Below are 12,779 nucleotides of genomic sequence, written 5' to 3'. Positions count from 1 at the left end.
CCATTGCAATATATTTAGTTCCACTGCACTCCATTTTCAACTATCCTGTTGCAAATTTGCAACCTCCTGTTGCATGTTTGATCCATTGCATTGCCGTTATACACCAGGCGTTTTGTATTTTCTGACCGTTGAGTTAAATTTAAAAAGCCTTGGTTTAAGATTGTCACCTCATTGCTTTGCATTGAGACAAATTGGACAAATGCATTACATTTTTCCTGTACCGCATGTCATCTTCTTCCCATTGCCTCATGCTGTTTGACAGTTGCACTGCTTTTTAACCATTTTACCACTTTTTGTAAAAGCTGGTGCACCACTCTTCCCTTTAATATGAGTAGGAGTGCTGTGGAGATGTTTTTGTACTTTGAGTTGCATAAAATTTCTTTTTTAAGTCGCATATACATCAACAATGATCGCAAAATATTATCCATCCATCCTTCCATCCAAATAGGATAAGTTGTGGTTAGAAATTGGGAATAAAAAAATCACATGTGGGTATATTTCAGCCACTAGGTTGTGCTGTGATACAATTTTTATAAAAAAAATTTCGTTGATGATCCAAATGTAGATTTCTTTTCTCACCCCCCCCCCCCCCCCCCACCCCCCCTCTTGCAGCAATCAGGGAGGATGGCATGCCGGGAGGGAGGAACAAAAGCATCGGGCCTGTGCAGGTAATTCGTCACAAAACGTTGTTTTTTTGACATTTGTTGACCTCCGTGCAGCTTCCAGTCGGCCCGAAACGTATAAATCCAGTGAATGCATTCAGGCCGGTCACTTAAATAACAGTGAGCTTGGAGTGTGGCGATGCTACCACTACTGTGTGTGTGTGTGTGGGGGGGGGGGGCATACTCATGAAGCATGTAAATGAGAGTGAGCCCTGAAGTTGTTTTATCATCAGTACAATCATGTAGCGGCTGATTATTTTCCCTTTTCAGCGCCGGGTTTCATAATTAAGAGAGAACAAGTGGTCAGGAAACCGTGTGACACGAGGATCACTACCGCCGAGCCGCCATTCAAGCCGGAGGGAAGCGGTCGATTCATTCGGGCTCCGTTCCACGAGTCGGAAAACACAGAAACGTCCGCTTCCATTAAGAGGCTGTCTTATTTATTTATTTACTCACTTATTTATTTCTAAACCCCAGTGAAAGCGGCGGCTCGCCGTCATTAGTCGGGTATGAATTGGCTGTTTCGCCGCGCGCGCTGAATTGATGGGAATGAAAGTGAACTGACCCCGACCACAGATACAAGGCACCCTGGAGCTTTTCAGAATAACTTTTGTCTGCGTCCCCCCACCACCCACCCCCCTTTTCTCATGCCAACGTGCAAGGAGCCTATTATTTTACCTGTGTGTGACACACACACACACACACACACACACACACACACACACACACACACACACACCTCCTTCTCTCCCTGTCTCATTGTGTAGTTGTGTCCTTGCTGCCCTGCGTTGTGCTGAAAAGCAACGTGGCTCGTCAGTGCTGAGCAATTGAACCGAGGCTCACGCCGATTTTTGTGACATCAGGATGTCTTTCAATCCCGAAGTGTGTGTGTGTGTGTGTGTGTGTGGGTGTGGGTGTGGGTGTGGGTGTGTGTTGCAGATCACGGAGGAGGAGATAGAGCGCATAATGTCGGGGCAGGAGTTCAAGGAGGAGGCCCCCGAACACACCTGGGGCAACAACGGCGACAGCGACCACAGCTCCCCCAGCAACGGGGCGTCGGAGGGCAACCAGCCGTCGCCCGCCTCCACCCTGTCGTCCAAGTAAGTCACCCAGTCAGGCCGTAACCCCCCACCCACACCCCCATCACTGAGATAATGAGCCGGCCCTGACAGTCTAACACCTCATTCCCGTCTCACCCAGACTTTAGTTAAGGTATTCATGTGTAGAAGAATGCCTGAATGTGCGCCTCCTTCAGCCCGGCGATGATAGCGGCCACAAAAGAAAACTCGCCGCACTATCTGCGGTCCCCCGCTGTTGGAGACGAGCGCATTGTCTGTCTGCACCCATCAAGGACAAATATTGTCCAAGCACTCACACGACGGCATGTATTTTAGTCTGGCTTTGTGTAAACAGCAGGTTTATCTCCGCCCGATAGCTATTCACTGGAATACTTTGTTTTATCAAATTAAATCTGGGCAGAAATGAACAGCAGGAAGCCGGAGCTGCACGGGCTCCGGCTGCAGCCAACAAAACGCAAGGTTTTGTCTGCAAATCCCCCCCCCCAAAAAAAAGAAGAAAAAAAAATCCAGAGATTGTCTCCTTAACGCGGCTCAGTGAATCTTCAGCAAGGTTAAAGGTGCGTTCAGTGCTGAGATGTAACTCAGCGGCTCTCAATCATTTTACTGTGTTCAACAGAGAAAACTCATGAAGCCATCGACGTGTTTGTGCCCAATATGAGGATCATTTATTGATCCTTCTTACTGAACACAAGAGAAACTTTATAAACTCACTCATCCTCCCCCATCTCGCAGGAATACAGCAAGAACATGGAGAAAAGTGATGAATACAAACTTTACGGACAAAAAAAACACGACAAAGTTCAAATATGACATCGGTTCTTAAGAGAGAATTCTTTTTAAAAATAGATGAAAACAGTTAAATAGAAACTGGATCATAATTTCTTTTGAAATCAAGTTGAGAATAAATGTGAAAACAACGTGATGAAATAAGAAGGGATATGAGATCCATGACTGAGATAGATTAAAAAAAAAAGAAGTTTGAGAATGATAATCTAATAAATAAATAAATAGTTAAAGAGTAAATAAATATGTAAATAAATAGTTGAAGAATAAATTATTAAAAAATACATAATACATTTAGAAAAACACTGAATTCTATATGCAACTTATTCAGTCAGAATGTGTGACGATACTCGGCCATAAAATAAGCAAAATCGCTTAAAATCTGTTCTAAAAGAAGTTTTTCGACGGTCAATCTGCAAAGTTTGGATCCAGTTTTACTCTGTAAATGGTGGTTTTGGGTAATCCAGTAACTCAAGCATTACAATTATTATGCCGCATTCAGTATTTTGTTCAGTTTGCGTTATTACTGCCGCCTGCTGGCTGTACATGGAACTGCAGATGAGGTTGAGGTTGTGACCTTTGACCTGTGTGTGCGGCTCCAGTCGCTCGGTGGAGATGAACGGCTACACGGCGGCGCTCCGGGACCAGTACATCAACACCTCCATGTCCACACACTACCAGCTGCTGCCTCACCTCTTCAGCTACGCCGCCCAGTCGGGCCTGCTGGCCCCCCAGCCCCGCGGCCTCTACCCACAGTCCCACCCGCTGGTGCTGCAGCTGGTGGCCGCCGAGGACCTGGCCCCCCTCACCACCCCCATGCTGATCGAGGACGGGTGAGTTACTCGTCCTGCGCTTGTGTCCCGAGAGTTCCTGAACCAAACGCTGAGTCTTTACTTACCTACGTGCTCAGAAAGTACTGCAGTAACTCAGAAAGTACTGCAGTAACTCAGAAAGTACTGCAGTAACTGACATGGATGATCTAACTTAATTCTTGAATAACTTTTTGAATCTTGATTATTACGTCATTAACCTTTATTACAATCTTGGTAGTTCTTACACTATGGAGTTATTATGTTATTGGTTGTTATTACATTAGTAGTATTATTACACTATTGTAAGTATCACGTTATTGGTACTTATTGCATTATTGTTAGTTTTTATCTTATTTCTTGGTATTGCGTTACTGCTAGTTACGTTATTGGCCATTTTTGCATTATTAGTAGTTATTACATTATTGGCCATATTACGATATTGGTTATTACGTTACTGATAGTGTTATGTTATTGTTATTTATTACACAATTGTTATTTATACTGTGAGCAGCCCTTATCATTTTATTGGTATTTATTATGTCATGGGCAGTTTTTGTATTAGTAGTAGTATTTACAATGTTAGTAGATATTACATTATCGGTATTTATTACATTATTTGGAGTTATTATGCAATCATTCCTTATGTTATTGGTTGTTATTATGTTACTGGTAGTTATGTTACTGGTAATTATTACAATTCTAGTGGTTATTACATTATCAGCCATTATTGCGATATTGGTTATTACATTATTGGTGTTTATTACGTTGTTTGGAGTTATTATGCGATCAGCCATTATCATTTTATTGGTTATTGCATTATTGGCAGTTATGTTATTGGTATTCCTTACATTATCGGTAGTTATTACATGATCAGCCTTTATCATTTTATTGATAGTTATTATGGTATTGGCAGTTTTTTAAAATTTGTATTAGTTATTGCAATATTAGTAGTTATTACATCATTATTTTATTGGTTGTTATTACGTTCCTGGTAGTTGTTATGGTATTGGTAATTATTACAATATTAGTAGTTATTACATTATCGGCCATTAAGATATCGGTTATTACCTTATTGGTATTTATTACAATAATGGTAGTTATTATGCGATCGGCCATTGTCATTTTATTAGTTGTTATTATGTTACTGGCCTTTGTTAGATTATTGGTAGTTACAGGGTTTAACAATTACTTTTTTCTTTGTTTTGTAAAAGTTTCAGACTTCACGTAAAGACCTGATATTTTCAAATGGAAACATTTTTGCATGTCTAAGAAAGGTAATAGTGGAGAAACAGTAGGTGGGAAGTGAAGATCTGCTCAAACAGCTCCAGAGGTTTCTGCTGGTTCTGGTGGAAATCCGTTGGAACACACAATATTACCTCGCTCGGTGGTCATGATGTTGTGGTTGACGCCTCTCAGGTACAAGGTGACCCAGGTGGAGCTGTTCGCGCTGCTGTGCCGCCTGGCCGACGAGCTGCTGTTCCGTCAGATCGCCTGGATCAAGAAGCTGCCGTTCTTCTGCGAGCTGTCCATCGAGGACTACACCTGCCTGCTCAGCTCCACCTGGCAGGAGCTCATCCTGCTCTCCTGCCTCACCATCTACAGCGCCCAGATCTTCGGCGACCTGGCCGACGTCACCGCCAAGTACACGCCGTCGGACGACGAGCTGCAGGGGTGAGGCGCCGCCGCTCCGCCGCACGCTGAGCAAACACTGCAGGAAGTCTGCGTTTGTTCTGGAATAATCCTGAATCCACCTCTTAAAGACTCGAGCAGACGTTTCATACCTTGCTAATAGTGTAATAAAATAATTACAAGTTATATATTATTGAGTTATTACATGACTGAAGTAGCATTAAAAAGAAATCCTTTGACAAATGTTAAAACTGAAGCCAATAATGTAATAATAGAAACATTACGCTGCATTTCCTGGAAATAGACGCTGTTTTGTGCAGTTTTCTTGTAAAGAGTAATAGTGGATAGTAGTTATAGTTATAGTGGATGGACTGTCATATTCATTCATTGAGGATACAAACTCTGCAACACTGTCGGTTATGGTAAAGAAAATCTTACCATGTTATGACATTATTTACAAGTTATTACATTCTTAAATTATTATATCCAGAATGGCCATAAATGACATTATTGGTAGTTGTTACATTATCAGTAGGTGTTATGTTATTGGTAGTTTTTACGTTATTGGTAGTTTTTACATTATTGGTAGTTACATTATTAGTAGTTATTACGTTAAAGGTAATTGAGTTATTGGCAGATGTTATATTATTTGTATTTATTACATTATTGGTAGTTATTACATTGTTGGTGGTTATTACATTGTTGGGAGTTATTTCATTGTTGGTGTTATTACATTGTTCGGAGTTATTATATTATTGGTAGTTATTACATTGTTGGTAGTTATTACATTGTTGGTGGTTATTACATTGTTGGTGGTTATTACATTGTTGGGAGTTATTACATTGTTGGGAGTTATTACATTGTTGGGAGTTATTACATTGTTGGTAGTTATTCCATTGTTGGGGGTTATTACATTGTTGGTGGTTATTCCATTGTTGGTGGTTGTGGTTATTACATTGTTGGTGTTATTACATTGTTGGTGGTTATTACATTGTTGGGAGTTATTATATTATTGGTAGTTATTACATTATTGGTAGTTATTCCATTGTTGGGGGTTATTACATTGTTGGTGTTATTACATTGTTGGTGTTATTACATTGTTCGGAGTTATTACATTATTGGTAATTATTACATTGTTGGTGGTTATTACATTGTTGGGAGTTATTACATTGTTGGGAGTTATTTCATTGTTGGTGTTATTACATTGTTGGTGGTTGTGGTTATTACATTGTTGGTGTTATTACATTGTTGGTTATTACATTGTTGGGAGTTATTACATTGTTGGTAGTTATTACATTATTGGTAGTTATTCCATTGTTGGGGGTTATTTCATTGTTGGTGCTTATTACATTGTTGGTGTTTATTACATTGTTGTTAGGTGGATAAGGAAGCTGCAGAGTTGTTTCCATATGAGAAAGGAATTACCTTCAGTCATCCGACAGCATCGCTCCCATCATGAGTCTTATCGCAGCATTACCCTGCAGTAGATATGAAATGTAAAAAAGGATTGAGCCTTCTGGAGCGGCGCCACGTTCATATTTCACTCACATCTATGAGGGCGAGACGTTTCCAGTGTTTCTGGAGGGTTTGAGGCTTTTCCCACGGCGTTGGGGAGGACCAGTGAAGCGGAGCGTGAACAGGAGGACCCGTCAGGACAGCGCTGTGGCTAGCACGGCTGAAACATCCCCACGCCAGGCAGAGGAGGGCGGCGGGTTCTCCCTCCTTCCCGTAAATCACAGCCGGGCTATCTCACCCCGCGACGCCCGGTTCTCATGAATACGGGCCGTTGTTCTGCCGCCGCGCTCCATTTATCTGAGCTTTAGTGGTCGTCGGGAGGCGACGCTTGATTTAGAGTTTGAGAGAGAGATTAGAAGTGTGAGGATTGAGCTCTGACGAGTGGAATTAAACTTTATGGATCTTTTTTTTTTTTTTTTTAAACTCCTCCCTGGGAAAAAGCTGCGGGGTGTTTTAAAACGCCTTCAGTCAGGCCCGACACGTTCCCCTCCCTTCATTTTTGCCTTGTTCTTCGAAGCGTGAAAGCTTCAGATAAAAACCTGCCGGGGGGGAATTTCACTTCTCTGACACGCTGCTTCATTTCACTTTAATGTCCACAGGCGGGACACTAAACCTATTAAACTAATATGTCTTCTGTTTTGTTTCAAGTTAGAGATCTAAAACGGTCCTAAATCTGACGCTCCTCACATGGTTACACCCCCGTCACCGTATCTTCCGCATAATTGGCAATCAATCAGACGACCTGGCTTCGTTTCTGCAGCGGGATTCACACCAGTTTCACGTCGAATTCATAGTGCTTTCGTTTTCACAGCGACACAGAAACAGGAAAAAAAACCAAAACATAAAGTGTTAAAACGTGAACTGAAAATAAAGATTAATAGAACAAAATGAGCATGAATAGATAAGATCAAGATAAATGCTAAAAAGTAAGATTATCTACTGTTTATTTGTTGTGACTGACTAATCTGTGATTAACCAGATCAAAAAGTTCTGATGTGAAATAAACTAAAACAATTCATAAATAAATGCAATAAAACGGCTAAATATATGAAATAACATGAGGTGAAATACTCGATCTGTAGAAAGAAAAAAGAGATATGATGAAAATAAGGTGAGATCAAATAAAATTAGTCAATGAATTAAAATGCAGCATTTCTAAGAAATAGATACAAGTTAAATAATAAATATTAAAACAATCGAAATAAATATACATTTATTTTAAAGCAAGTTCTAGATAGACTGACAGAAAAGGGCGAGGTACAGAGTAAAAACTCTTAATGGCTTGAAAATTAAATTAGGTAACTTGTACATGTTAACACGATGTTGTGTTTTCCAGCGAAAACTAAAGGTTCCGCATTTACACAACAAATTATTTGGAAAACAAGTTCCACTGAAATAGCAGAAGTCTTGACTACGGTCGTGGTGCGCATGCGTTTCAGAAGAGTTGCGTTCGTGCAGAGAAGAAGCGTTTTCAAAGAGTTGCGTTTTCTCTCCGTTTCCACGGAGGTGAAGTTGGAGCGTTCCACCTTGGCGGCCATTTTCGAAAAGCTGCGCCAGTGGCAGTCGTGTAAATAAATGGATCCTTCAAACAATCAACGTTTCTGTTTTGAATTGAAAATGTTGTCGTAGAAACGGAACTTAAGATCTTATGGCGTTTTTCCATGAGGACCGCCTCGCCTCGCCTCGCCTCAGTTCCGTTGGTTTCCATCACGACACAGTACCACCGTGGCGTGGGCGGGGGCATCAGAGTTTTTTCCCCGTCGTGCTCAACTAATCACCCTCGATAGAATCCGTATCTCCAGATGCGAACATGGAAAAGTGAAGCTCCACATTGAATATAAGCTCAAATTATTAATATCACAAAGTGTGTATTGTTACGATCCTGCTTTATTGTCAAGATGTACTTCACTGTCCGGTGTTACGGTTTAACTGGTGCCCCTGTTAGCCGATGACCAACTTCTGCCATCAGCTGTTAGTAGCTGCTGATGTTGAAATAAGACAAAGAAACCTTTAATAGAAATGCGGTTAACCGGCGTTCGCCAGGACAGCTACGGATTTAGGTCGTGTTTTTGACATCTGCTGATACAAGGGTCTCCAGTTCACAAGGAAACCAGTTAATCTGAAACACCGGTGGTATCTGTGGCCCGGAGATGTCTGACTCGCTCCGTCTCGCCTCCCGCTGAATACTCCGGTCGCCACCAGACAAAGGAACGTCTTGGAACCGCAGTTCCAGGAGGTACCAGGAAAGTACCTGGTGTCGGGTACTAGCATGTAAAGGCAAGCGGAGTAGCTAACTCGTGGGAAAAAATCGCCATTAAATACTCCTAACGTGTGTCGGTTTGTTTTGGTTCAGCTTCAGTGAGGACGGGATGGAGGTGATGGAGAGGTTGATATATTTGTTCCGTAAGTTCCACCAGTTGAAGATCAGCAACGAGGAGTACGCCTGCATGAAAGCCATCAACTTCCTGAACCAAGGTAACGCCGAGTCGCCGCCCCCGTCCCCGCCGCCGCCCCCGCACGACACGACACGACGTGACTCTGCTGTCCCCCCCGCAGATATACGAGGACTGTCCAACGTCTCCCAGCTCGAGCAACTGAACAAGCGTTACTGGTACGTGTGTCAGGACTTCACCGAGTACAAGTACCCGCACCAGCCCAAACGCTTCCCTGAGATCATGATGTGCCTGCCGGAGATCCGCTGCATCGCAGGTAAGATCCACTAGCGGATCCGACCACCTCTGAGGCGCGAGCAAAATTTGTACGTCGTGTTCCTCGTGTATCCTCGGCAGCCGCAGGAAAAACAAAAAATAGCCGACAGAATCTAGACAACATGACGAGGGGAAAAAGAGAGCACAGCTTTTAGCATCTTTGCGGAGCCGCTTCCTCGTGACGTCAGTCGCACGTCGACGACGAAGCCGCCGCGTGTCGAAAAATATCTGAGTTGGCGCCACATACGATGGTCTCAGCTTTCACACGGCAACAAAACAGGTCAGGTACGAGTCACCGCGAGCAACAAAGCAGAATTGGGTCGCGTTTCCCTGCAGCGTGAACGAGACCGAACACCACTGAAGCGAAGGAGCGTGTTATAATCCACTTCCTTTGAGAAGTGGGAGTGTAACGCGCGGTGTTGTCGTCCCCACAGGGAAGATGGTGAATGTTCCTCTGGAGCAGCTCCCCCTCTTGTTCAAAGCAGTCTTGCACTCTTGCAAATCCAGCCTGACCAGCTACCGGAGCGGCCCGTCGCCCTGCGTGACCGCCACCTCCGGAAACTAAAGAACCCGCACCCGGCCGCCCGAGCGGAGGGTCCGGTCTCCCCCTCCTGTGAATGTGACAGCAGCTAGATAGGTTTTTTTTTTTTTTTCTTTTTTTTTCTTTCTTTTTTTTTTGTAACCTTTTTTCCTTTATATATTTATTACACGACAGAGCTGAATGTATGCTGATTTACACTGTGCACATGCTTCTGTACAAAACAAATGCTCGTAGATGCATTGGTCTTTGGAGTTTACAAGTGTGTATCCAGTTTGCTCAATGTGTCGGTGTTGCCATTGTTAGAGCTAGACTTTTAAAAGAGTTTATTTTATTCGAACGGGGCGGCAAGACACACGTGACGAAGTGTTTTTGAGACTACCTCAGGAAGACGTTGTTGCCATTTTCAGGTACCTTTTTCTTGCTGTTAAAACAAAAGAGTTGCCCAAGTCTGAAACCAAAATCCCTGTGGATGCTTTGGCCCCTCAGTCGGAGATGAATGTTTTTAAAGGAGCTGCGTGAATCAAGAAAAGCGGGTGTTTGCGTGGCGCCCAGAGATGCAAATCTGAGCTACTTTATCGGCGCGGACTCTCGGACGTCCCGCTTTACGGGAGGCGGTCTTGACAATTTAACATTCCATGAGTTAAGGTGACAGTCGTTGAAAGAAAAAAAAAAAAAAAAAAAAAAAAAAAAAGGAGCATACGGGTATTTTTTACAATCATAGACTGGGGATGTAAGGCTTTATTGCAGGGGTAGTAGGGGAGGATAGCTAGGTTTGCTGTTTTAGTGTTTTTCCTGTCTTGACCAAAGTGTTATGCAACGACCTTTTCACCCACCGATGGGTAAGGAGCTGACAGCTCGACGATTAAGAGAAAAAGAAGGAAAAGAGAAAAAAAAAAAGAAAAATCTTTCTTATCAATGAAGGATCAGGATAAGAAATTAATCAATCTGTCTCGGAGGGGACGATCTTCTGCTGGACGGACGAGTGCAGATTTCACTCTGGGTGAGACGTGACGGTCGTCGCTTCGCCCAGCGTTTTTTGCCTTCGGTCGTACGGATCGCAGCGTCTCCGTAATATCTCTATTTTAACCTGAACTGACCCGGAGAGTCGATGCTGTTCATCTCCAGCATACCAACCGCATTGACTAATTGAACTTTCCGGCTGTGTTCACGTCTCCGCGCTTTGCTGCGAGTGACGTTCGCGTTCCAGGCGAAATTCTTGACATCGATTTAAAAAAAAAAAAATTATAATAAATTACAAAAATTGAACAATTAGATGCATATCAATGCTGCTTTCCAGTTGCTTCTAATGCTCACAATGACATGAAATCCACGTTCCAACTTGTTTTAACGTCGTACGCAACCGTCTGTTTTCTTGTTAGCTAATTAGCTAGCTGCTGTACGGAACAAAATGTGGCGTAAAAAGTTCCCGTGTAGGGGAAATTATTACGCCACATTTTGTTCAGTGTGGCCGAACGTCACCAGAACACTGACGAAGAAATGTACGTACGAGTTATTGAAACGGCGGAAAAACTTCTCAACGCTAACAAGTGCGGGCGGCCATTTTGAAAAGGACACTTCAAAGATGCTCCAGGTTTACCAACCAGAATGTGGTTCTGTCATTATTTCAGCTCTAAAACGTTGATTTAAAAAAAAAAACAATAAACCAAAAACTCCGATTTCTGAGCTCGGTTTGCTTGGAGAGTTTGCACATTCTTCCTCTGCGTGTCCATAGTGAGCTGGGATTGGCACCGTCGCTCCACGCTTGACGTAGCGGACGGATGTCAGCGTTCATGTTTGGGTTCACGACCCTCCGGTGGTTAATGAAACATATAAACGGGATCGCATGTTGACAGTTTGTACCAGCCGGTACTAGCCCGCCCAGGTTGGATTCAGCCGAGGTAAACCTGCCGACGTGAACGCAGCCGGAATCCACTTCCTGGTTCAGTCCGACAGTAACTCCAGTTTCCAGGTCTTGTTTGGTCCAATCAGAATTTTTGCACAGACCTCAAGACCTGAAACGGACTTCCCTTGCTTCCGGTCTGGTTCTCAGGGTTTGACTGAAGAAGACGTCGCCTCAGGTTTAACCCGGCCCGGAGGTTCCGCCTCCGTCCTGCAGACCCTCCGTGACAGATATGCACATTGTTTTAGAAAGAATAGCCATAGAAAATGGTCTTTATTTTTGAAGTATGAGATGATAATTTCAAACCGCCCGGGGGCGTCTTTTCTCGGACCCCTCTGGCTTTTTAACCGATTCACGACGTACGATCGATCTGAAATGCAGACGAAATGCAGTCCTCGCAACGACTCTCTTTTTTGCACACGACGGTGAGGTTGGGGGAGCTCGACCTTTGACCTCGGCCACTGCCCACCCGGTGTGTTCCTCTCTCTCAGGTCCCTGCCGACCTGGATCTAAACAGGGTAAAGTGAGTGTTATGTATTGCATTCAGGAGTTCCTCAGTGACCATGCTGATGTACTTTGTAGGAATAGTAGACGTAGGTTCCAGGACATCGTAGGTCCTCTTGTAGAGAAGTGGGTTTTTTTGTTTTTGTTTTTGACATTATTTCCCTCAAGGTCCCCGACCCCACCCCACCAATTCAGCGAACATGGATGTGGTTTGAGGACGAGGCGCAGGGCAGATAGTACCTCCAGACGGGTAACGCAAAGAGCGAGTGACAACGCCGAGAGCGTCGCACCTTCTTTCTCGTTTCCGTCCACTTCAACGCGAGACGCCTTAAACACCGACGCCAGTCCTCCGTCAAACGCGTCCGTTAGCCTCCTTTCATCTTTCCATTTTTTTTTTTTTTAAATACATTTTCATGTACCTTTGTAGTTTTCGTGAATGTTTTGGATTTTTGGTTACTTTTCACATATTCGTCTTTTCTTTCTTTTTTGGGGGGGGAAGAGAGACAACCCGTCCGTCCCCCCATTATCATTTTCTAATATTTGAATGACTTTAGAAATTTTTTTTTTTAGAGCATAACTCGTTCCCTTGTTGGCGGTGTGTGGTTTATCAAAGAAAGTGTTACTCAGGTGATGACAGCTACATTTT

The 12,779-nt window shown here is 43.4% G+C and overlaps 1 protein-coding gene across 3 annotated transcripts in view; it reads left to right on the top strand.

Moving 5' to 3' along the window:
* nr6a1a (nuclear receptor subfamily 6, group A, member 1a) overlaps positions 1-10,598 on the top strand; it is a 140,448-nt gene extending 129,850 nt beyond the window's left edge. For 2 of the 3 annotated variants that reach the window (XM_080467861.1, XM_080467862.1), the window contains 7 exons: positions 613-668; positions 1,602-1,762; positions 3,127-3,357; positions 4,753-5,007; positions 8,834-8,955; positions 9,037-9,189; positions 9,623-10,598. In XM_080467861.1, coding sequence (XP_080323987.1) covers positions 613-668; positions 1,602-1,762; positions 3,127-3,357; positions 4,753-5,007; positions 8,834-8,955; positions 9,037-9,189; positions 9,623-9,753 — 1,109 coding nt within the window. In that variant the 3' untranslated portion in view covers positions 9,754-10,598. The remainder of the gene's footprint in view (positions 1-612; positions 669-1,601; positions 1,763-3,126; positions 3,358-4,752; positions 5,008-8,833; positions 8,956-9,036; positions 9,190-9,622) is intronic. The other variant, XM_080467863.1, reaches the window with a different exon arrangement.
* Positions 10,599-12,779: the final 2,181 nt, after the last annotated feature.

This window comes from Lipophrys pholis (assembly GCF_963383615.2).
Source record: "Lipophrys pholis genome assembly, chromosome: 7".
Classification (NCBI taxonomy): domain Eukaryota; kingdom Metazoa; phylum Chordata; class Actinopteri; order Blenniiformes; family Blenniidae; genus Lipophrys; species Lipophrys pholis.
Note: the sequence above shows the minus strand (reverse complement) of the source record. Positions and strands in the feature narration are given on the sequence as shown.